Source organism: Planococcus citri, chromosome 4, assembly GCF_950023065.1.
Source record: "Planococcus citri chromosome 4, ihPlaCitr1.1, whole genome shotgun sequence".
In the NCBI taxonomy this organism is placed as follows: Eukaryota; Metazoa; Arthropoda; class Insecta; order Hemiptera; family Pseudococcidae; genus Planococcus; species Planococcus citri.
Genome location: NC_088680.1, coordinates 9,802,212 through 9,826,105, shown reverse-complemented (window position 1 = coordinate 9,826,105; position 23,894 = coordinate 9,802,212). Strand labels below are relative to the sequence as shown.

At 34.2% G+C, this 23,894-nt stretch overlaps 3 protein-coding genes across 3 annotated transcripts; all 3 read left to right on the top strand.

Annotated features, from left to right (window-relative positions):
• The first annotated feature begins 695 nt into the window (after window positions 1-695).
• LOC135843933 (fibroblast growth factor receptor homolog 1-like) lies at window positions 696-2,880 on the top strand. The gene is made up of 6 exons (XM_065361989.1): window positions 696-941; window positions 1,033-1,316; window positions 1,514-1,707; window positions 2,204-2,344; window positions 2,518-2,626; window positions 2,736-2,880. The coding sequence occupies exons 1-6, from the start codon at window positions 776-778 to the stop codon at window positions 2,772-2,774; spliced, it is 933 nt and encodes a 310-aa protein (XP_065218061.1). The 5' UTR covers window positions 696-775; the 3' UTR covers window positions 2,775-2,880.
• Window positions 2,881-4,718: 1,838 nt separating this feature from the next.
• Window positions 4,719-12,397, top strand: LOC135843932 (uncharacterized). Its single transcript, XM_065361987.1, has 8 exons — window positions 4,719-4,863; window positions 6,280-8,387; window positions 8,494-8,722; window positions 10,121-10,404; window positions 10,936-11,129; window positions 11,692-11,832; window positions 12,024-12,132; window positions 12,237-12,397. Exons 2-8 carry the CDS (start codon window positions 6,333-6,335, stop codon window positions 12,345-12,347), a joined length of 3,123 nt encoding a protein of 1,040 aa, XP_065218059.1. The 5' UTR covers window positions 4,719-4,863; window positions 6,280-6,332; the 3' UTR covers window positions 12,348-12,397.
• Window positions 12,398-14,251: 1,854 nt separating this feature from the next.
• LOC135844765 (hepatocyte growth factor receptor-like) lies at window positions 14,252-20,080 on the top strand. Its single transcript, XM_065363105.1, has 7 exons — window positions 14,252-17,262; window positions 17,940-18,171; window positions 18,292-18,575; window positions 18,754-18,947; window positions 19,066-19,206; window positions 19,611-19,716; window positions 19,825-20,080. Exons 1-7 carry the CDS (start codon window positions 14,275-14,277, stop codon window positions 19,921-19,923), a joined length of 4,044 nt encoding a protein of 1,347 aa, XP_065219177.1. The 5' UTR covers window positions 14,252-14,274; the 3' UTR covers window positions 19,924-20,080.
• The last annotated feature ends 3,814 nt before the right edge of the window (window positions 20,081-23,894 follow it).

The window sequence follows — 23,894 nt, the reverse complement described above, 5'->3', positions numbered from 1 at the left end:
AAGGTCAAATGCTGGAAACCCTTTACTAATCAAGGCGTCCAAGTACTATTTGTACCCAAACCCAGTTTTTGAGCATTATTCCGTCACTGAACTTGATGAAAATTTTCGTTTTGTAATTGAAGGACGAAATATCGATAATGCTTGCCGAATAGATGATTTCATTGTGCGATTAGGAGATGAAAATTGCAAAGTATTAAAATTATCTCGAAGTGCCCTGATTTGTTGGCTACAAAAATCTACACTGAGGTACAATTATTCTAAAAACACCGCCGAACTAGATTTTTCAGCTGCTTATGGAAATCTTACTGTGCAAATTGGAAACAATGCGGAGCAGGTTGTACCCTATTTTAATGCGGTTCCCATTGTTAGTACTGAAAAACTTTGGTCTGAATGGATAATCTATGGTCTTTGCTTCGGTGCTTTCATTCTTATTATAATCTTCATCGCACTAATAAAATTACTGTTCGCATATCGAAAAAAGTCATTTAAAAGCTCTAAAATGTCGAGAGAAATGCAGAAACAAATCAATAGGATGGGCATGGATGCCATAGAGATGAGACAATGTATAAAGCAGATAGTAGTGGAGAAAAAAATCGACGTGGATGGAAATTTAGCCAACATATTGGTAATGTACTGCATGACAAGTTTACAAATTAAAGCCTTTAACAATTATTAGAATTATTTTTCACAATTTTGAAATTATTTTCAGAAATTGCCAAATATTACGATCGAGTATACGCCTGTTAGTGAAACGAATGTGGAAACTTCGCCAGAGATGGAATTTTATCTACCACTAGATACCGAATGGGAATTTCCACGAGAAAAATTGGTTTTAGGAAGATTTCTAGGTGAAGGAGAATTCGGAAGAGTTGTTGAAAGCGAAGCTTCGGGCATCATAGATGATAATATTACCACGACTGTGGCTGTTAAAATGTTGAAAGGTATCAGAATTTCATACCTATCTACCTATTTGCATTTGCTATTGCCGCTTTAATTATTTTGTATTCTAATCGTCGATATTCACTTTTTTAGTAAAACATTCCGATGCAGATATGATTAATTTAGTATCAGAATTGGAAATCATGAAACTAATTGGAATGCACCCCAATGTTTTACGTTTGCTCGGATGCTGCACTCAAAATGGCCCTCTACTGATCATCACAGAATATGCAGTTCATGGAAACCTACTGAGCTTTCTTCACAAGCATGTTGCTTCTGAAAATTTTGAAACAGTACCAAGCGAGCTATCTCAAAGGACTTTGGTTACATTTGGTCTGCAAGTTGCTCAAGGGATGGAATACTTGTCTTCTATGAAAGTAGGTATTACTTATATAATGAGTAGAGTAATAAATTAACTTTTTTAAAGAATAACGAAAATGTAGTTAGGTACGTACCTATAAAATGTAAGAAGGTAAGAAAAGTGATTCTCCACGATTGTATGTAAAACCCAATTACCTACACACCAATATTATTACTTACATTTATACCATCTATATTCTATAATCATTTTCAGTGTGTGCATCGAGATCTTGCTGCGAGAAATATTTTAGTATCGGATAACCAGATTTTGAAAATCGCTGACTTTGGTTTAGCCAGAGATATTAAAAATAAGGACTACTACAGAAAAAAATCAGGTGGCAGACTACCAGTAAAATGGATGGCACCAGAGGCATTGCTTCGTAGGCTATATACAGTTCAATCTGATGTGTAAGTACAATGGCATGTTGTTATCTCTTCTGTAAAAACAATAAACCAATGGTGGTGTGATAAGGTCATCTTGCAATGATTACATACTTACCCCAATCGAAGAACTTTTGAAGCGGCCATAACCAAATTGAAAGAATATACATTTTAAAAATCTTTCGGCCAAAAATGGGAAAATAAAAATTCTACCAGGAATTAACTGAAATTTGCCACTTCTATTTCGGATGTTCCAAATCGATTGCGAACGACTTCGAATCAAATCATTTGCAGCTGTTTAAGAGTTTTCAGCAGATTTTTGAGTGTTGAAGTTTTCACAAAATTTTAGCCTATAAAATTGCCAAAACAGGGTACGCTAAGCACCAAATTTCAGATTTCCAGGTCAATTTGGTAATATTTAGTTTCCTTTTGAAAATTCATCAAAAATTTAAAAATGCACATTAGCTCATGAAATGCTATACTTAAACTTGATTTGGTATTTACCTATTCATTTTTTTTTCAGGTGGTCTTATGGCATATTATTATGGGAGATTATGACTTTGGGTGGCTCACCTTATCCCACATTCACAGACATGAAGAAACTGTTACGAGATATACATTCTGGGTATCGCATGGAGAAGCCTCCGGATTGCTCTATGGAAATGTAAGTTACAAACATTCTCTTCAAATTTGAAGTAGGCACCAAATAGCTGGGTTCGTTTTACGAATGGAGCCATTACTGACCAATAATTTCTTGAAAGTTGCATTTTCCTGTAAGGAGCATTCGAGCATTAATATACGACTACCTACTTTACCTATTCAATTATTTGACTGCAGGTACAGCATTATGCGACATTGTTGGAATTACTTACCTACAGATAGGCCATCATTTTCAATGATTGTAGAAAATTTGGAGGAGATATTGCAGAATAGCGGCGATAATGATGTAATAATATCTACATTATAACTACAACATTCAACAACATAATCGTCCTCCTTTGTAGGTTTTCAAAATTTGCATCTATAGTAATCAAAAATTTTATTGGTTTGTATAGATTTTGGAGGAATCTGATTCATACGAGTCAAGTATGTAGTATTGACAGAGAGTGCGGCGAAACTGGTCAAGAAGCTTTGAAAGGTGACCACTTATTATTAGGTACACCAAAATAATTCTTAAAGTTGTTGGTCGAAAAAGTTATGTACAATAAAAAATTTACTCATTGTGATATTGAATTTTTATTTCCATTACGTAGATCGAATTCCTATCGATATTTTTCAGTGGAAAAGTTGGTATTTTCAAGACTTCTCATATGGAAAATCAGTTTTTAAAATTTTGCGTAAGCAGTGTATGCTTTTTCACATTTATTTGCATAGAGCCAACATGATTGCCTGGTTTCATTGCGTGTTTCAAAAATATCTTTACATTGATCACTGAATAAATGCGATACATTCCGATGAAAAAATTTGGATCACATGTTTTGAAAATATATTTACATTTTGCTTTCTTCTTTTTTTCGATTAAAAAAACGTGTTTACCTGTTGAATGGCTTTTTGACGTAAAAAATGGACCTTCTTCCCTAACCTATCTCTATTTCTGATGAAAAAAAATACCTGGTCAGTTTTATACATTTTCTTCAAAAACCGGAAAACCTAATTTTTTCAGTACAGTTCATGTGAAATCCTGGGAAGTAATTAGAGTGGTTCTTGCAATAAAGGCTAATATATAAACCAATTGTCACCAATGATTCCGGTGAAAATGTCGAATATAGGTTGAGAGGATGAGATTGGTTATCAAAATTATACTGATAACGACCGTACTTGCATCATTTTAATAACATTTTATCAACTTAGGTACCCGTAATTATTTAAAGTTCATTTCGCTGTTGTCGTTACTATCTGTATTTTCAGTGGAACTTCGCATGATACAAATTTTCAAATCGTTTGAATCGGATTTTCAAAATTATAAATTTCATACCCAATTTACAAGATTTTTTTTTAAAAAGAGGAAACAAATTTTGTATAGTACCTACATATGTTTGGAAGCTCTTATGCCAAATTTAAAATTTTGATACAATGTTTTTTTGATAGGTTTTGATTTTTAAATTTTCAGTTCTGGAAAGTATGAAACAAATAATATATCCATAGGTATACTCACCTATAAGAAAATAGAACATGAATTTCAAAATTTTGAAGATCTGATTAGAAAATAAAAATCTGAAAAAAGCAGAGAACAAAACTCAATGGAAAATACTTATAACAATATGGCCAATTTGAATGAAACAACTCTAAATAGGTTGGTCCAATGAAATCACCGTCTCAAGAAACCCCCTTGGACACAAACTTCCAATTTGTTATCGCACGCACATACATTGCAGTTTGGTTTTTTGGAAGGGTGGTGCGAGTTGTGACTTTGGAGTTGGACTCCAAGGGCAATAGTTTTGGGCTAATTTTGGGTCACTGAATACGAATATGACGTTCATTTTTATCGTCAGTCTGCCTAAATTGTGCTTTGAGAACGTTTTATTGCGCATAAGTCAATCTCCGAGCTTTCTAAACTGAAATCCGATCACATTGCAGGGCGAAGATCGAGCTTTTTCATGTAATTTCCAGTGATTAAGTACGTATTAGTATTTTGCTTATCTTGGGCGTTTTGGTTTCATAGCATTTTATAACCGGTTTTTGGCACTTTTTCACACGCTTTTGGCAAATACCTAAGTACTAATTGAATTTCATCATTTTTTGGTACGTAATTTTCAGCGAGCTCTTGTTGTGTTTTTTTTTTTTTTTTTTGGCGATGTACCCAGGGCTCTCACTCAACATCATTCTGATGCTTTATAGCAATTAACGTCAGTAAATGACGTGTCATCACTGATCTTTTTCAGATAATCGTAGCACACAAACAGAAGCATGACCAACACCACATCTATAATGCAGCCAACGTTGGTATGATTGCATAATTACTATCTGAAAAACAGTTTATCAAATTACAAATAATTATTTAGATACATGTCTTTATCTAATCACAATCGTGGTATATTAGTTTGCACTGCTAACTCCGCGTATGGTAGTGATTTGAATTCAAAAGTTGTCAAATTTTTGAGCGTCGTTTAAATTAGATAGGTACCTGCGTTCTTATTATTTAATTTCACTTCTTTGTTTTTTCAATCAGTATTTTTAATTGAGGTAAGTTGTTTTGTATTTATTTAATAATTGTTGATACTTAAAGTGCAATTATACATATTACTGCTTACTATTGCTTAATTATCAGGACAATTTATTGCTTACAAAAAAGCCCAAAATGTCACAAAAAGAATTTTTCAGTTGATATTTGGATTTTTATTGCGATTTTATGATTTTTACATAGTCCGTCATTATGATAATAGGCGTATTAGCACCCCCTCCCCCTGTCCTAAAAAGCATTTTTTCCAATAGTGGACATCCTAAGAGATATTTTGAACCGAATTTGCCCAAAAAAAAGTAATACGTTTTACTAACATATTGGCGGCCATTCTGATTGACAGGCCAGCCAACCGGGCTAACCGAGAGGGGGGATTCAGGGGTGCGCGTGCTCCGGGCCCGTGGCTTAAAATTACAAAACTGTAAAAAATCACAAATCTGAAAGAAATACACATTTTAAAAAGAAAGATTACTTGATAGTTAAAAAAAATTATGACGTTAATGTTGGTCAAACGTGTGTATTTTTTAGACCCGCTTCTTTTACCTATGGAATATGCAGGGGCGAAGCGCCTGATGGTGGAGGCCGGAGGTCTTTGACAATTTCAAATGTTCAATGATGAACTGACTGAGTGACATCTCTAAAATTTGTAAATTGTGTTTGTTAAAAACCACGGTTTTGAAAACAAAATTCCTCAAAAAATTTTCGCCCTCGCTCCTTTTGGGCAATACCTATTTTATTCTTCTTTAAGCTTAATATTTCTGAATTTAGAAAAACTCTTCGAAATCACATTAAGTATACACAAATTTAATCATTTTTCATCTACTTATATTTTAATTTGTTCAACTCCTTAATCAAAAATGAATTCAATTCAATTCAGCGCAATTGCAAAGGACGGCATAAAAAAATACAGGGTTTGTCTCATAAAAGTAGGTAGTAGGTAACTAAGTTGTTAAAAAATTTGCGATTTTGGAGTTGGAATTTTCAAGTTCTTTTCCTCTCCTAGTAAAATTGGTTTGCTTCACCTATGGACATATGATGAGTAAACTGGCTCTCGCCGGCCCTGCTCGAAACTGTAAGTACCTATTGAACATTTTCAAATAGACTTCCAAAACTTGAAGTTGAAATTTTCACAAAAGAGGTTAGAGTATATTCTCGGTGTCCTCTACCCAGCAGTGTAAGAATCATTAAAACTAGTGAATGTCACCGGGGACATCTCTCTTGTAAGGGTTAGGTATCTGACTACCTATTAGTTGAGCAAAAAGTGAATTCTCTCACGCAGCCGTGCGTGTACGTACAAATTATTTATTTTTTGTCCTACCCATAACTATTAACCAATACATAACTAAGTAGGTATACATACACACATTGCACTTGACTCAGTTAGGCACTGGTACCTATACTTAGGTATTTATTAATTTCAGAGTCTTCTGGACGAACTGGTTGAGGTTATAGATTTTGTGGTGGAATCATACCCATGGCAAAATCGCAGATCCTTCTTCGCATGAACCATTTTCATAATGCATCTTATGCCAATTGGTTAGTTCTCATATTGTGCTTACTACGAAACAATGTGGCATATTCGCAAACCCAAGACGACAAAGATACAAAAATATTTTTGGAAAAACTGGATACTACAAAGTTCAACCATTTGGTGGTGGATAAAGATCAAGGATTTGTGTTTATTGGAGCAGTAGATCTTCTCTACCAGTTAAGCTCTGATTTAGAATTAGTTGCTAGTTGGAGGCAGGATAACTCTTCTCTGAAATGCGACGATTTCGAAAATGCATCTAATGGAATGCAAAAATCAATTGGTAATTACAATAAAATTCTTGTTCTGGATTATACAGCTTCTCCTTCTCAATTAATATCGTGCTGGAGCACTTGTGATGGTTTATGCAAAATATACAGAGTTGAAAATCCATTAAGAGAAACGAATACTGTGATTGAACCGATAGTATCTCGAGATGAGAATGCTTCAACTGTTGCATTCACCGTCTCAGATCCAGACCAAATAACACCATTGTACGTTGGAGTCACTATTACGACGGGCCATTCAAAGGTTCCAGCTATTTCTAGAAAAATTATAGAAGAATACTTCGCAGATTTTTCTTCTGGAGATGGGATCACTCTTAAAGATGTCTATCGAGGAAAGTATATTATTAACTACATATACGGTTTCAGTTCGGGACATTTCATTTATTTCTTGACCACTCAAATGAATTCTACGCAGCCCTCGTTGTACAAATCAAAATTAGTTAGGGGCTGTCAAAGAATCTCATTCTCCTTTTCCTACACAGAGATTCCTATTGAATGTTATGATGAAATAAAAGGAAAATATAACTTAGCCCAAGCCGCATTCATCGGCAAACCCGGTTCTAAATTGGCAGATTCACTAGGTATTACTGCGGAAGACGATGTATTGTTTGGGATTTTTGCTCAAAGCAAAAATCAAACTGAGGGTTATGAATCGAGTAAACCAAGTAATAGAAGTGCAATGTGCATATATTCGCTGAAAGAAATAAACGAGAAGTTCTTTCAAAATATCCAACGCTGCTACAATGGAACGGGGTACCGAGGATTGGAATTCATAATCTCGCCAGATCTGAAATGTGAGAAGATGAACATACTCAACGATCCGGGATTTTGCGGATCCGATATAAATATGCCCATGGAAGGTAACTCTCCAGTAAAGACAAATGCTTCCATTATATTTGATACGCTTGTAACGGCTGTTCATGCACTATCATATTCAAACAATTTTACTGCTGTCTTTGCGGGTACAAATACCGGACATTTAAAGCAAATTGTGGTAGAAAACACATTCAATGCATACGAATGCAAGGATATGGCCATTGATGAAGGATTTGCAATAAACTCAGACTTACATTTTGACTCGAAGACGGATCACTTGTACATCATGACTGAACAAAAGCTGACCAAGATGAAAATTTCAATTCTTATTCCATCAATATCCTCATTCCAACCCACACTTGCATTCTTTGGAGATATCATCAATGTTACCATTCTAGGTAATAATTTGGCTTGTTCAAGCAACGATACCCAACATACTCGTAGTATTACAGTTGCTGGAATACCTTGTACCACCTGTCGACCTCTGCATTCGGCAGAAATTGTTTGTACCATTAATACTAGTGGTATAACTTTAGCAGAACGTAAAGAATACGTAGGACCTATTGAAATTCGAGTAGATTGCGTTATGGCTAAATCCGAACAGAATTTTATTATTATTGATCCAAAAACTGAAAGAAAAGACTCATTGTATGGTGGTAACGATTGGATAATTTATGGTCTATGCTTCGGTGCTTTCATTCTTATTATAATCTTCCTCGCTCTGATAAAACTACTGATCGCATATCGAAAAAAGTCCTTTAAAAGCTTGAAAACTTCGAAGGAAATGCAACGACAAATTAACAGGATGGGCATGGATGCGATAGCGATGAGACAATGTATGAAGCAGATAGTGGTGGAGAAAAAAATCGACGTGGATGGAAGTTTAGCAAACATATTGGTATGTACTTACCTACTTACTGCATGAAAAGTGTACAAATTAAAGCCTTTTGTAGAATTATTAGTAAGTACATATTTCTCATACCTAATTATAAAATTGTTCTCAGAAATTGCCAAATATCACAATTGCGTACACGCCTGTTACTGAAACGACTGTAGAAACTGCACCTGACACGGAATTTTATCTACCACTAGATACCAAATGGGAATTTCCACGGGAAAAATTGGTTTTAGGAAGATTTCTAGGCGAGGGAGAATTCGGAAGAGTTGTTCAAAGCGAAGCTTCGGGCATCGTAGATGAGAATATCACGACTGTGGCTGTTAAAATGTTGAAAGGTATCAGAATTTCACACCTACATATTTATTTGCATTGCTGTTGCTTCTGTATTTTTAAATGATCATACAAAATGTTTGACAATCAGCTCTGCTCTGATTACATCTGTTTTGACCTGATAGGATCCATAAGGGAGGTCTGATTGGATCTTACCTGATCTGAATACATCTGATCAGCCCACATCAGACCTGATTAGATCCTGACATTTTAACAGGAACAAAACTTGAAAGGGAGGGGGTTGGGAGGAGGTTGAAGTGGACTTCCTCCATCCGAATGCCGGATTTGGCAGATATTTGGAAAATTTTAAGTCGCATGATTAACGTACCCGGCTAAAAAATTTTACTTCTTGTAAAAACAAAATATGCCTATGCTTTATTTTTCCCTCAAAAACATTTATTTGCATATTTTTGATCTTTAAACCGTTTTTCGACACAAATTTCAAGCATATTTCACATTTTCTCGTTTTTCACGACATAATTTACAAAATCTTTAAAATTCCACCTTTTTGCAAAAAAATACTCGTAGGTATTTGAAAGGCATCTCTCTGTCAATAAAATGCACAAATTTCACAAGTTACTTGCATTTGATTTGATCGAAGTTTTTACTTGTTTTAGAGGTTTTCTATTGATTAATTTATTGGACCTAGGTTTAATGAAATACGAATATACATTTGGGCTCCTAATCTCGTAACTTTTTCATTCTCTTTTAGATACTCTCCTGCATTTTGATTGTAGGATAGTATCAATATGCCCATAATTCTATTGTGCATATTTTTGCATATTTTGGGCTTCAGACGACATATCATTTCATGGGCATAAAAAACGTTATTTATGACATAAAAATCGCAGCCCTAATAACTATTCATTTCTAGAATTTCAAAATGTTCGAAAAATTCTGTACTCGCTTTGCTCTGCCATCTTTGTTTTTATAAAAATGAAAAAATTTTGAAACCACAAAAAACACACCTCTAACCTCAAAACATGCATATTTTTGGCAAGCTCTTGTTCTCGATTTGCTCACACCTGTTTGATTTTCTTTTTCAAAATTGAAATTTTCAGAAATTCATCATTCAAATTTTAAAATTTTGAAGCCAAAAAAATAAATTCCTAACAAAAAAGATGGTTTTTTTGCCTTTCAAAAAACGTACTATTGAAAGTTTGCACCCCCGCTTCGCTCGAGCCAGTTTCATTCTCTTTTCTCTTTTCCTACCTTACTATTTTGACCAACTCGGTATTTCTTACTCATACCTATCAGTCGACAAGTTTTCAGTTGACGCCTCCCATAAAGAAAACATCCAGTTTTGTTCCTGTATTTAGATCACATTACATCCGTACAGGTCTGATCAGAACCTATCATTAACTCAAGAGTGTGTACCAATCCGTTGAAATTCACTTTTACAGTAAAACATTCCGATGCAGATATGATTGATTTAGTATCAGAAATGGAAATCATGAAACTAATTGGAACGCACCCCAATGTCTTACGTTTGCTCGGATGCTGCACTCAAAATGGCCCTTTACTGATCATCACAGAATATGCAGTTCATGGAAACCTACTAAGCTTTCTTCACAAGCATGTTGCTTCTGAAAATTTTGAAACAACACCAAGCAAGCCATCTCAAAGGACTTTGGTTACATTTGGTCTGCAAGTTGCTCGAGGGATGGAATATTTGTCTTCTATGAAAGTAGGTATTATGTACTTACGTAATAATGAGTAGAGTAATAAATTAACTTTTTTTAAGAATAACGAAAATGTAGTTATACATATAAAATGTAATAAGGTATACCCAAGAACATCTCTAAATTTGAAACAGTCAAATTTCACTGCTTAGCAGTCACGGCATTTTGCCTTTATAGAAGCAGTAGTTTTTCACTGTTTTGCAGTAAAAAAAACTAGGTACTGCTTTTATAAAGGCAAAATGTCGTGACTGCTAAGCAGTGAAATTTGACTGTTTCAAATTTAGAGAGAAACGTGATTCTCGACGATTATAAGTCTTGTTTATTTAGCAAAAGTAGGATAACAGCTCACACGTCGAGTCTCCGTCCCTTATCTCTTGAGTATGTTATTTTATTTTTTCATACACAATATTTTTGTCAAAATTAATTTCCACCTTACAAACACCACTCAGACTATGTGTAAAAATAAAACCTCATTTACAAGCCAATATTATTATGCACTTACTTAATTTATATGTACCACCTATAATCATTTTCAGTGTGTGCATCGAGATCTTGCTGCGAGAAATATTTTAGTATCGGATAACCAGATTTTGAAAATAGCTGATTTTGGTTTAGCCAGAGATATTAAAAGCAAAGACTACTACAGAAAAAAATCAGGTGGCAGACTACCAGTAAAATGGATGGCACCAGAGGCATTGCTTCGTAGGCTATATACAGTTCAATCCGATGTGTAAGTAGAATGTCATGTTCTTATCCCTTCTGTAAAAACAATAAACAAATGGTGGTGTGACAAGGTCATCTTACAAAGAATACATAGATACCTACCTCAATCGAAGAACTTTTGAAGCCGACAAAACCAAATTGGAAGAGCAAACATAAACACATCACTGGTCAACATTTCAAGGACTCCGAAGCAATTTTTGATTTTTGGCTAGTTTTTTGAAAATATTTCGGCCAGAAATAGGAAAATCAAAATTCTACCAGGAATTAACTGAAATTCGCTAACTTTTATTTCGGATGTTCCAAATCGATTACGAACGACTTCGAATTAAATCATTTGCAGCAGGTAGAGTCTTCAGCAGATTTTTGAGTGTTGAAATTTTCACGAAATTTTCACAAAATTTTAACTCATAAAATTGCCAAAACAGGGTAGGCTAAGTACCAAATTTCAGATTTCCTAGTCAATTTGGTAATATTTAGTTTCCTTTTAAACATTTATCAAAAATTAAAAAGTGCACCTTAGCTCATGAAATGCTATGAACTTGATTTGGTATTTATTCATTTTTTTTCAGGTGGTCTTATGGCATATTATTATGGGAGATTATGACTTTGGGTGGCTCACCTTATCCCACATTCACAGACATGAAGAAACTGTTACGAGATTTACATTCTGGGTATCGCATGGAGAAGCCCCCGGATTGCTCTATGGAAATGTAGGTTACAAACATTCTCTTTAAATTTGAAGTACCTACCTACTTCGGCACCAAATACAAATAGCTGGTTCCTTTTTACGAATGGAGCCATTACTGACCAATAATTTCTTGAAAGTTGCGTTTTCCTGTAAGGAGCATTCGAGCATTAATATACGACTACCTACTTTACCTATTCAATTACGTGACTGCAGGTACAGCATTATGCGTCAATGTTGGAATTACTTACCTACAGATAGACCATCGTTTTCAGTGATTGTAGAAAATCTGGAGGAAATATTACAGAACAGCGGTGATAATGATGTAATAATAGCTATATTAAACAACATTTAACAACATAATTGCCCTCTTTGGAGGGCTTCAAAATGTGCACCTATAGTGATCAAAAATTTTATTGGTTTGTATAGATTTTGGAGGAATCTGATTCATGCGAGTCAAGTAGTATTGACAGTGAGTGCAGCGAAACTGATAATGAAGCTTTGGAAGGTGACCACTTATTATCTATTTCGCCGCAGTAATTCTTAAAGTTGTTGTCCGAAAAACTTATGTGTGTACAATAAAACATATTTTACTTATTCAAATATTGGATTTTTATTTTCATTCCTATCGATATTTTTCAGTGACAAAGTTAGTATTTCCAAAACTTCTCATTATGCAGTATTTGCTTTTTCAAAAAATTTATTTGCTTTGAACGCTGAATAAATGTGAAACTTTCTAATGAAAGAATTTGGATCACATGTTTTAAAAATACCTTAAACCCTATCGTTTTATTTTTCTTTCTTTTTTTTTCGGTTAAAAAAATATTTACCTAGGTATTGAATCGTTTTTTGACTACTTCCATCTTCATATCTATTTTTGATTTTAAAAAAAAGTAGGTGTCAGATTTATAGGTACATTTTTCTTTAAATAGGTAGGTAGGGTACCTAATTTTTTCAGCACAGTTCGTGTGAAATCCTGGGAAAAGTATATAGAGTGGTTCTTGTAATGAAAGCTAATAAACCTATCAAGTAATATTGTCATTTGTCACCCATGATTGCAGTGAAAATGTCGAATAAAGAGAGGATGAGCTTGATTATCAAAATTATGTTGATAACGTCGTAAAAGTATGCATCATTTGAATGAAATTTTATCAACTTACCCGTAATTATTTAAAGTTCATTTCGCTGCAGTCGTTATCTGTATTTTTAGTGGAACTTCGCATAATACAAATTTTCAAATCGTCAGATTTTTGATGTCGTTTATTAAATAATATCTTTGTCTTTTTCCCTTTATACTGCTTCTTCAAGTGTACCATGGTTTTGCATTGAGGTGAGTACATAGCTTGTATGTTTGATTGTTTAGCAATAGTAATTGACACATTAATTTGAATTATTTATCAAAATTAAGCCAGACGCTTTTGAAAACTTACAACGAAACTCTTACAACTTGACAACTCCGGTCAAACTGAAATTCAACTCAGCATACCACCCATGCAGACCTCAGAACCCATTTTTTTAAATTTTTGGTAAATTGTTGAAAGTTGCAGAAATAACATAACCTATTCGTTCATATTTTATTTTCTATAAAAAGAGTAAATATAGACATAAAAATTTGAAACTGGGTTTCTATACTGAAATCAACCCCTCCCCCTTCCCAATCAAAATTGCACCCCATTTCCAGCCAATTTACAGCCTCCGCCAAAAATTGTCTTTCCTCCGCCAATTTCAAATAAGTAGATCCAAATTACTCGAAATTTTCTCTACCTGTCTTCAAAAATCGATCCCCTGAATCGATAGAAATCACTTTTGGGCCAATCTGGAGCCTCCATCAAAATTCACTTTTCTTCAACAATTTTTAATCATTCCTGGAGGCATTGTACCTAATAAACTTCAGCAGATTGATTATTTTTTCGATCTTCTGAACCCATTAGGTCAGGTGAATCGTAAATCTGAGGTGGCGATAGTGAAAAAGTTGATTTGATTCTTTTCAGAACTTCTACACTCTAAAATCACCTATGTTCCTTCTCTTCAAACACGTAATGACTATAAAGGTCACTACCTTGTTGCGTTTGAGACAGCATCTTGAGCGATTTGAAATTGGTAGGGAATAAAGTCAACTCGCGTTGGAGGCTCCAGATGAGCCCAAAAATGGTTGCAATCTATTCGATGAGGGGTCAACTTTCAGAAGTTCTGAGTACCTCCTAACAATTTGAATTTTCTCGTTCCCAAAATTGTTGGATTTTATGAGGAAGTAACCAATTCCTTGATTAATTCCCTTGAGCCAAAAAAGTTTGTTTTTTGCATAAATACCTACATTAGGTAAATGAATATTATTTTTTCTATTCTACATCCTTGACTCTTATATGTATTATTTAGCTATATAATAGGTACCTATTTTACTTTTTCTACATTAACTTATTTCAGATTTCTTTACAAAAAATTAGCTGGATTTATGGATTAAATAACTATGAAGAATTTGCAGCACCTATTCCACATACACACTCATTTTGTAATCCCTCCCAGTCACTTACTTCTTACATTCTGCTTATTACAAAAAATCACAGCACCTCTGTCAACCCATGACAGAAAAACATTTGCAGACAAATTGGACAATATTCAGTTCGATCATCTGTTGGTAGATAAACATCAACGATGGGTCTTCATTGGTGCAGCAAATCGCCTGTATCAGCTGAACTCAAATTTAGAATTGATGGCTAAACTTAACATACCTTTGCAAGATTACTCTTGTATGGAATGTTACCAATTCGAGTGTTCATCAAATTCAGTGACAAAATCAGCTGATGGTTCGAATAGGATTCTTGTCATCGATTACACGCACGAACATTTAATATCATGCTGGAGCATTTGTCACGGTCTATGTAAAGTATACAGTATCAAAGATCTACGCAAAGAAGCAACAACTGTAAATGAACCAGTGGTATCTCACAATGATAATACATCAATGGTATCTTTCTTTGCCCCAGGTCCAGGTCCACTACAAGAGAAATTGTCCAGTGGTAATGAAAAATTGCCTACATTATATGTTGGCATCACTGACACAAAAACTATGAGTCAATTACAGGCAACTCGAACAGTGGATAATTACTTCAGAGTCGCTCGGATTGGAAGTACCTCGATGACTCTTCGTATCTCTAGCATTACTTTTTTCGGTGCATATCGAAGTAAATGCATTGTCAACTATGTATACGGATTCAGTTCGGGACCTTATAGTTATTTTTTGACCAATCAAGTGGATTTCAGGCAACCCTCGTCGGGTGTCTCAAAATTAATCAGAATATGTCATAGAGATAGCAGCTACAACTCGTATGTTGAGATTCCAATGGAATGCTTGGGTGATAAAGGAAAGAGGTATGACTTGGCTCAAGCTGCATTTGTTGCAAAGCCAAGTTTTGAGTTGGCAAAGTCTTTAGGTATTACTCAGAGTGAAGACGTCTTCTTTGGCATTTTTGCTCAGAATGAACAGCAAATCGAAGGTGATGAATTGAGAAAATCGAATCATAAAAGTGCATTGTGTATATATTCGTTGAAAGAGATAAACGAAAAATTTACTCAAAATATCCAGCAAAATTACTTCGATGAAAGTGGATATTGTGGACCAGGGTTCATGACACCTCCAGCTCAAAAATGCATGAAGAATGAAACAATTGTGAATTCAGATTCCTGCGGAGTAGATGTAAATCTGCCTTTTGAAGGGGAATCACCTGTGACAGGGAAGGCTTGTCTTACATTTGATACAATTCTGACAGCTATTGTTGCCCAACCACATCCTGATAATTTTACAGCTGTCTTTGTGGGTACGAGTACTGGCCATGTGATGCAAATAGTGGTGCAGAATGTGTTCAATGCATATCTAATACAGGACATTGTTATCCAAAAAGGATTTGTGATAAACTCCGATTTACATTTTTACCCAGAAACAGATCATTTGTATGTGATGACAGAACACAGACTTACAAAGATCAAGATTCTGTTTCCTGTTCCATCAATATCTGCTTTCAAGCCCTTCTTAGCACTCTCAGGAGAAACCATCAATATTACCATACTTGGTGAAAATCTGTGGTGTGCATCCAAAGATATCCAGCACAGTATTGTGGTTGCTGGGATACATTGTACTGCCTGCCAAAATCTAAATGTGCCATCAACAGGGATTATTTGCACCATTTATGTTGCTGAGCTTAAAGAATATGAAGGTCCTGTGGAAATTTGGGTGAATGGCATTTACACAAAATCCAAGAAAAATTTTAAAATTTTGAATCCACTGGTATCAAACATTTTTCCAAAAGAAGGCTCATTGTATGGTGGTAACAAACTGATCATTCAAGGTGAACGTTTAAAATTCGCCAATTCTATCAATGTTTTCATTGGAGATATACCCTGCATAGTATTTGATTGTACAATGCAAAAAATAAGTTGTATTACAAGCCCTTCTTTTCTCATTATGGAAGCAAGCATTACTATAAAATTTGATGAAAGTGTCCTCGTGACAGGTCTTTCCTACAAATACTCCAAAGACATAGATCATGATGAAAATGGTTTCAACCTTGTACCAAAAGGCATTCCAGCAGGAGGTATTATAATTTTGATGTACACTAATACTGCAGGTCTGAACAAAGCATTAATTCCAGAATTGTTTTTTCAAGTCAGTAACAACATTCAAAAATACAATAGTACAAATTGTGAAATGCAAAGTTCAATTTTAATCAAGTGCTTATCACCTCAGATGCCTGAAATTGACAGCAGGTTGATAGATGCGGAAAATCCTGAAGAATTCAACTACACACTTTTTGTATCACTGAACAGGACCAATGATGATGAAACCCCAAACTTGATTGATATCAAGTCATCCAAGTTCTTCTTGTACCCAAACCCAGTTTTTGAGCATTATTCCATCACTGAACTAGATAAAAATATTCGTTTCATTATCAAGGGACAAAACTTGGATAATGCTTGCCAAATTCAAGATTTCAGGGTGAGGATTGGAAAAGAAAATTGTGAAGTGAAATCATCATCTAGAAATGAGCTGATTTGTGAGCTATCGAAGTCTGCAGCGCAGTATTCTTATTCAAAGTACGATACCAATAATCAAGAAGACAATGTTTTGACGGTTTATGAAAGTGTTTGGGTACAAATTGGAAACAAAACAGAGACAACTGTGCCTTATTACAAATATACTGCAGATTTAGATGATGAAAATCCTAAATGGATGGTGTATGCTCTGTATGGCGGTGCCTTTGTTGTCATTGTAATCTTTCTAGTGTTTATAAAAGTATTGATCGTGTATAAGCAAAAATCCATTAAGAGCTTAATTACGTCGAGGGAAATGCAACAACAAATCAACAAGATGGGTATGGAGGCAATTACCATGAGACAATGCATAAAGCAGATTGTGGTTGAGAAACAAATAGACATTGATGGAAGTTTGAGAAATACATTGGTAGGTACCTAGTTTTAGTGTAGAAATTCTAAGATAAAGTATGTACTTCAGGAATTGAAATTTGAATTCTACTCGCAGTTTTGTGGCCTCAAAAAATTCAGTTGGGCTTTGGTAGATAAGTATGAGTCTGAAATGTTACAAAAGACACATTAAAAAGTGTTTTTGGGATGTAATAGGTACCTATTTAAAATATGGATTAAGATTGCATGGCAAAATTCAAATATTTCAACAGAAATATCTTTCGAAAATTTTAAAAGAATTTTGAGCCCATAAATGGATCATAATTTTTGAGATTTTTGAACAAGTGTCATGTTACCTGTCAAAATGGGTTAAAATTCAGTGAGAAGATGTCTAAACTTTTGGACAAAGACGTTTCTTGAACAATTTTGAATCATTTTTACCCTGAAATTGATTCGTTACTTTTTGGGATTTCTTGATGAAGGATCATAAACCCCTCCCTTCCGTTCTAATTGTGCCACTGAAAAAATCTAAAATACGTATTTTCTGACGTTTCAGACCCATTTTATATACCAGAAGCCAACTGAATTTTTTTGCATCGCGAAAGTGTTACCCAACTAAACAGTTTTTTTGATTGGACTGTGGACTATGAAGCCTGTTTGAGGTGAATTTCTGGCAATCTCTACTTGTCTACTTGTACTGTACCTATTTGCTTTCAGAAATTACCAAATATTGCGATCGAGTATACACCACTTTCTGAAGGTGATGGCGAAACGTCTCCAGAAACAGAATATTTACTGCCATTAGATACCAAGTGGGAGTTCTCAAGAAGCAAGTTAACTTTTGGAAGATTTCTAGGGGAAGGAGAATTCGGCAGAGTTGTGCAAAGTGAAGCTTCGGGTATAATGGATGGAAATATCTCCACCACTGTAGCTGTTAAAATGTTGAAAGGTACCTATTTATTAGTCTTTCATTTTAAAGCTGGTTTTTTAATGAGCTCATTCTCAAGGTCATTGATTCTGGGGGCCTATAGATGCCTGTTGTATTTTATCGATTCAACTCGCATTTCAGAAATTCACTCAGATGCAGATATGATTGATTTAGTTTCTGAAATGGTAATTATGAAACTAATCGGAACACACAACAATGTTTTAAGTTTGCTTGGATGCTGTACTCAAAATGGCCCCCTACTGATCATCACAGAGTACGCAGAGCATGGAAATTTACGAGACTATCTTCAGAAACACCTCCTTTCTGCAAATAATACTGCTATTTGCAGCAACTTAACACAAAAAGCTTTGATTACCTTTGGACTTCAAGTGGCTCAAGGGATGGAATACTTGTCTTCTATGAAAGTACGTAATAAACTATCTTAATGAATTGGAAATTTTCACTTTTCAGTAATTTATTACAAATAGAAAATGTTCTTTGTCAAAATTAATTTTCACCTGAGATAGGCATTTCTGATTGCTAAACCTATTTGGGCACCATACCTAATCATCATTCATATGTACATATTTCAATAACTTTCAGTGTGTTCATCGTGATCTTGCTGCACGAAATATCTTAGTATCAAATGACTTGGTTTTGAAGATAGCTGATTTTGGATTAGCCAGAGATATTAGAGACAAAGACTATTACAGAAAAAAAACTGGAGGCAGGCTCCCTGTAAAATGGATGGCACCAGAAGCACTCCATCGTAGCCTGTATACAACTCAGTCTGATGTGTAAGTTGAATGTTTTCGATTCATGACATTAAAAACCCAACAGAATTCTTTTTTTCTGTTGGGTATAGGTACTTACTGATGTTTTTGCTTTGGATAATTCATAATTCATTGCTTTCAGATGGTCGTTTGGTGTATTGCTATGGGAAATTGTGACTTCGGGTAGCTTACCTTATCCTACATTCATCAAAATGGAGGAATTGGTACAAGCTCTAGATGATGGGTATCGCATGAAGAAGCCACAGAATTGCTCTATGAAGATGTATGTTTTACATTTCAAATGTTTACATTGAAGACTCTTTTTTGGTACTACCAATAATTTGAATACGTATCTAGGGTCAAAAAGAACCCAGTGCCCAAGCAAGATAATTTTTTGTTTGATTCATCCCCCAGTGTCTCCTGTGCTATTATTTAAAAAAAAAACTGCATGCTCAAGACCAAAGTTTGGTGGTAAATTTTCTTATTTCAAGATTATTTGTTGAAAAGAAATGAGCTTTCATTTTAAATATACATATTGAGCTTAAAAGTTTTAGAATGCTTTCAAGTTTTCTGTTTGCCATATTCTATTCACTCCCAACCACCTTCCTCGATCACAACCATTCGTGAAACATATAGAATTCAAAACGCACAGATAATGTTATTTATTCCCACGTGATATGACTTCAGGTACAGCATTATGCGTGAGTGTTGGAATTACTTACCAGAAAACCGGCCTACGTTTTCAATGATTCTGGAAAATTTGGAAGAAATGTCCAGTGCTGATGATAATGAAGTAATACTTCTTAAGTCACCTAGTATATCGAAATACCTAATCGTTTACCTACTTTGTATTCTTATTTTGGATTTTATTATTCATTGAAATTTCTGTGAATTTGTACAGATTTTAGAAGAACCTGTTTCATGTGAGTCAAAATTGAGTAATATCGACACCATTGAAATTGTCAATGAAGCTACAGAAACAGACTACTTATTAGAATAATTTTCCATGTTTTAAATTAAAACAATAATGATTGTAACGGGGCTTTCTGATGTAATATTTTGGTCTATGATTGTAAGTACCCTAAGTAAGCTTTTTTTTTTATTTTATCTAAGTAGGTATTTAGAAATCTAAAAAATCTAAAAGATTAGGTAATCAACAAAAGATATAAAAATAACCTATTTGAATAAAAAAATTCTTATAAATTACTTAATTAGGTACTTAATTTTTTTTCTCAAGTTTTGCAAATTCCGATTTTGGAAAGTATCATAAGCTGCGATTTCCGGCAATGAATTCATTGTACCAACCCCTCTCCCCCCCTAAGACAGCAATCTTAAATTTGTTATCGCAAACTCGCGCACACTTCTCATTTATGCACACTGCAAGGTATCCACTTGGTAGATGGGGGTTTTAAAAAGGGTGACGCGAATTGCAGCTTTGGTGACGCAGGATGCGATAGTTCTGGACCAATTTTAGGTCGTCAATTTCGAATATAGGTATGTACCTATGGCGCTCATTTTCAACGCTGGTCTGCATAAATTGTGTTTTGACTAATTTTTTATTGAGCAAGCCTATCTCTGAGCCTTCTAAACTGAAATCTGACCACTTTGCAGGGTCCAGATCAAACTTTGGCGAGCCGCTGATTGTTCAAAGTTATTCGTGGACCACCCCCCCCCCCTCCAATAACTCGAGCAACCAACTCCCTACTCATCTGCTCAAATTTAATGGCTAAGAGAAGGAAAAGGTATCATCAGCTGCGGAAAATCGATTTAGTGTTCCTTTTGGAAACCTGCTTTTTCCTACGGACTATAAGGGGAATTTCATTTTCTGAGTGAGAAAGAAATTGACTAGAATTTTAATCATTCCCATAATAATATGACAGGTTGAAATTCCTATTCTGTTTTTCATTTATTATTCGCATTACACATAGAAATTGTTGCTTTCCATATGAAATTCTGTGAAAATTACTCAAAATAAGCCTGGTGCGTACACCAATTAACGTCATGTAGTAATAATAGCACACAAACGGAAGCACGACCAACACCATATTGATATAACGTAAGTAGCCAACTAGCCATCGTTGGTGTGATCATCATCTGAAAAACATTTTATCAAATTTCAAATGGGTAACTATTTAAGTACCTACGATATATGTATGTCTTTACCAATCACATCGTCGTATGTTTTCACTAGACCTCCGCGTATGGTAGTGATTTGAATTCAAAAATTATCATTTTTTTGGGCGTTGTTTAAATTACTTAGATACCTGCATTTTAATCGTTTAATTTCACTCTTTTTGTTTTTTCAATCAGTATTTTTTATTGAGGTAAGTTGTTATTTAATTAATAATACATGTACTATGATACCCCCTTGGATGTGCAATTATATTAGGTATACTAATTACTTCTGCTTAATTATCACGGTAATCCGTCGACCGTCAAACAGTGACGGACTGGGCCGGTTGAGGGAAGGGGAATGAAAAATTTCCCATAAGAAAAAAATATCAATTTTTAAAGTGAAATAAAAGATGAAATGACAATTTCGCTAATCGAGATAATACGCATCAGGGCTTATGAAAATATTGATGAAGTTTCAAAAATGGATTTTTTTGGTTTAGAAAAGAGAAAGAAATTACTTAACTTCCAGCAAAGCGACGGCAAAAGCATTTAAAAATTCGCATTCCATGAGGTAAAAAAAAAACAATGTTTTTTAAAAATTTGTTTACTTTTCTAAGTCAAAATTTAGAATTTGAATAACGGGTTTATTAAAATTTCAGTTTTGAAAATGAAAAGTAAACCGGTCTGAGTGGAGTGAAAGCAAAAGGTAATTTTGAGAAATGGAAAAACGATAACCGTGTTTTTTTCACTGTAGCACGTGTACCCAATTTGTTTTGAGAATAATGACGACACAGTCCTAAATGATCATATTTGAGATTCTGCGTCCATTCTATGCTAATATTTTTAATTGTTATTGCAAATTTCGAAAACTCACCAAAAATTTAGGAATTTTTGCCAATCTTTCTCGATTTTTTGAAACCTAAAATATTGGCACCACTGCGTTCCAAAATATTTCCTCAGTTTCATAAATATATTATCTTTCAATGTTTTTTTCGGCATTATAGCGAAACTTTTGCGAATAAAATATTTTCAAAACACCAACTACTAATACTCCTCCCCTCCCCCTCTCACTAAAAAAGATTTACAAATTTTCAATCGCTCAGTTGAGTTGAACCCTAAAAGTGGCCTTGGATTTTGATGGCAATATATGTAGCATAGATCGACTCAGAATCTCAAATACCTACGTGCTTTCATTAAACTGTCTCCTCCACATATTTTGAGTGAATACAGATTTTTTTTCAAAACTCGTTGAAGCATGATTCCCCCCTGAAAAAAACGTTTTTTCTCTAATGTGTGAGCAAGGGAGGTGGGACGGGGGGGATTTTTTGGCCCCAACATTTTTTTTAGAGGTACCCAACAATGTTTCATGAAAATTTCAGAAATTCGAGGACAGGGACATTTCACCTATTTTTCCAAAAAAATTCAAATTGAGGTAAGAGTGAATCAGTTAAGTATAATTTTCACAGTTTTTCATTTTAAACACGCTGCCACAATGCTTGGTCAAAAAAATCCTTCAAAATGAAAATATTGCAAGTCAAACTTACATAAAGTTACCGAAATTGACAAATTACCCAAAAATTATTCAGAAATCCAACTCAAAATTAGTATTTGCATAAAATACAAATTTCAATTTTCAAAAATTTTAACAAAATCTTTTTCAAATCCAATAAGTACTATACTTACGTATACATACGTCATGCATGTTCAACAAATCTTACCAAAATTCAAAAACTTTGAAAAAAAACAAAATTGTACTGAAAGATCATCTACGTGAAATGGATTGGTTCAAAATCAGATTGATGTCCCAAAATCGAGGGGTAATTTACGCAGTTATGGAAAAATCAGGCCAACGTCTTATGAAAGTGAATGAAAAAAAGTTATTCTAAAAATAACCGAGTGATGAATAATACTTTGTATTTATATTTTTTAACGCAAATTAGAAACCATAAAAAAATTGACCAACTTAATCCAGGCTTGACAATGAGAGGAAAACAATTTTCAACCAAAATTCATCCATTATGCAGCGGATGAATCGTTTGAAAAATCAATTTTTCAGCATTTTTGAAGATCCTTTACCCATACTACATATTTTGAAAAAAAAAAGTATACGTTGTGTATCTTATCTAGGATAGATAGATGTGATAAACATAGGTACCTATCATTTTTTTGGGTCAGAGTTTTTATATTTTTAAAGAGAACTAGAAAAACTGAATAGAAAAGGAAATCGAGAGAAAAAATATAAAATTACGAAGATTTATTTTAAAAATGGAAAATGCAGCACTTTTTGAGACAAATTCTGACAAATGTTAGGACTTTTTGACAATTTTTTTGAAAGCTGTACTTTTAATCTACAAGTATTTTGGCTAACAACAAGATTTTATTAACCATTTTGGCATAAAATAGAATTTTTTGGATAATTCATTAGAAAACGGTCTTTGCCCACAATATCTCGTCAAAAAAGATGAACTTGCAGACAATTTTGACGAAAAGCAGGAGTTTTGAAAATATTGGCTAAAAGCAGAAGTTTTTTTTACAATAGAATAGGAAAGGTAGAGTGGGGTAATTGCAAAATTGTGACCTCATGCAAAAAAATACCAATTTTCTGGTTGTGCCAACTAGGGGGTGTCGAAGCAACAACCTTTACTGACTTATTGACACATTCACCTCACAACTCGTGGGTTTCAAGTTGCAGCTCCCCAGCAAACATTTTTATCAAAGTATGTTAAAACCACTCATAAGTAAAGTTAGCTAGGTGTTTTTTAAAAAAATGAATGTGAAACAGAAAAAACTGTCGACTTATCTAGAAGTGTGTGTGTGTGTTTTTTTTTTTTTTTTTTAGCCTTAATAATTACCGAA

Coding starts and splice junctions, on each gene's coding strand:
- LOC135844765 (XM_065363105.1), top strand. CDS start 14,275: ATGAAGAATTTGCAGCACCTATTCCACATACACACTCATTTTGTAATC. Junction 18,576..18,753: donor AATACTTGTCTTCTATGAAA/GTACGTAATAAA, acceptor AATAACTTTCAG/TGTGTTCATCGTGATCTTGC. Junction 18,948..19,065: donor TATACAACTCAGTCTGATGT/GTAAGTTGAATG, acceptor CATTGCTTTCAG/ATGGTCGTTTGGTGTATTGC.
- LOC135843932 (XM_065361987.1), top strand. CDS start 6,333: ATGGCAAAATCGCAGATCCTTCTTCGCATGAACCATTTTCATAATGCA. Junction 10,405..10,935: donor AATATTTGTCTTCTATGAAA/GTAGGTATTATG, acceptor AATCATTTTCAG/TGTGTGCATCGAGATCTTGC. Junction 11,130..11,691: donor TATACAGTTCAATCCGATGT/GTAAGTAGAATG, acceptor ATTTTTTTTCAG/GTGGTCTTATGGCATATTAT.
- LOC135843933 (XM_065361989.1), top strand. CDS start 776: ATGGAATTTTATCTACCACTAGATACCGAATGGGAATTTCCACGAGAA. Junction 1,708..2,203: donor TATACAGTTCAATCTGATGT/GTAAGTACAATG, acceptor TTTTTTTTTCAG/GTGGTCTTATGGCATATTAT. Junction 2,345..2,517: donor CCGGATTGCTCTATGGAAAT/GTAAGTTACAAA, acceptor ATTTGACTGCAG/GTACAGCATTATGCGACATT.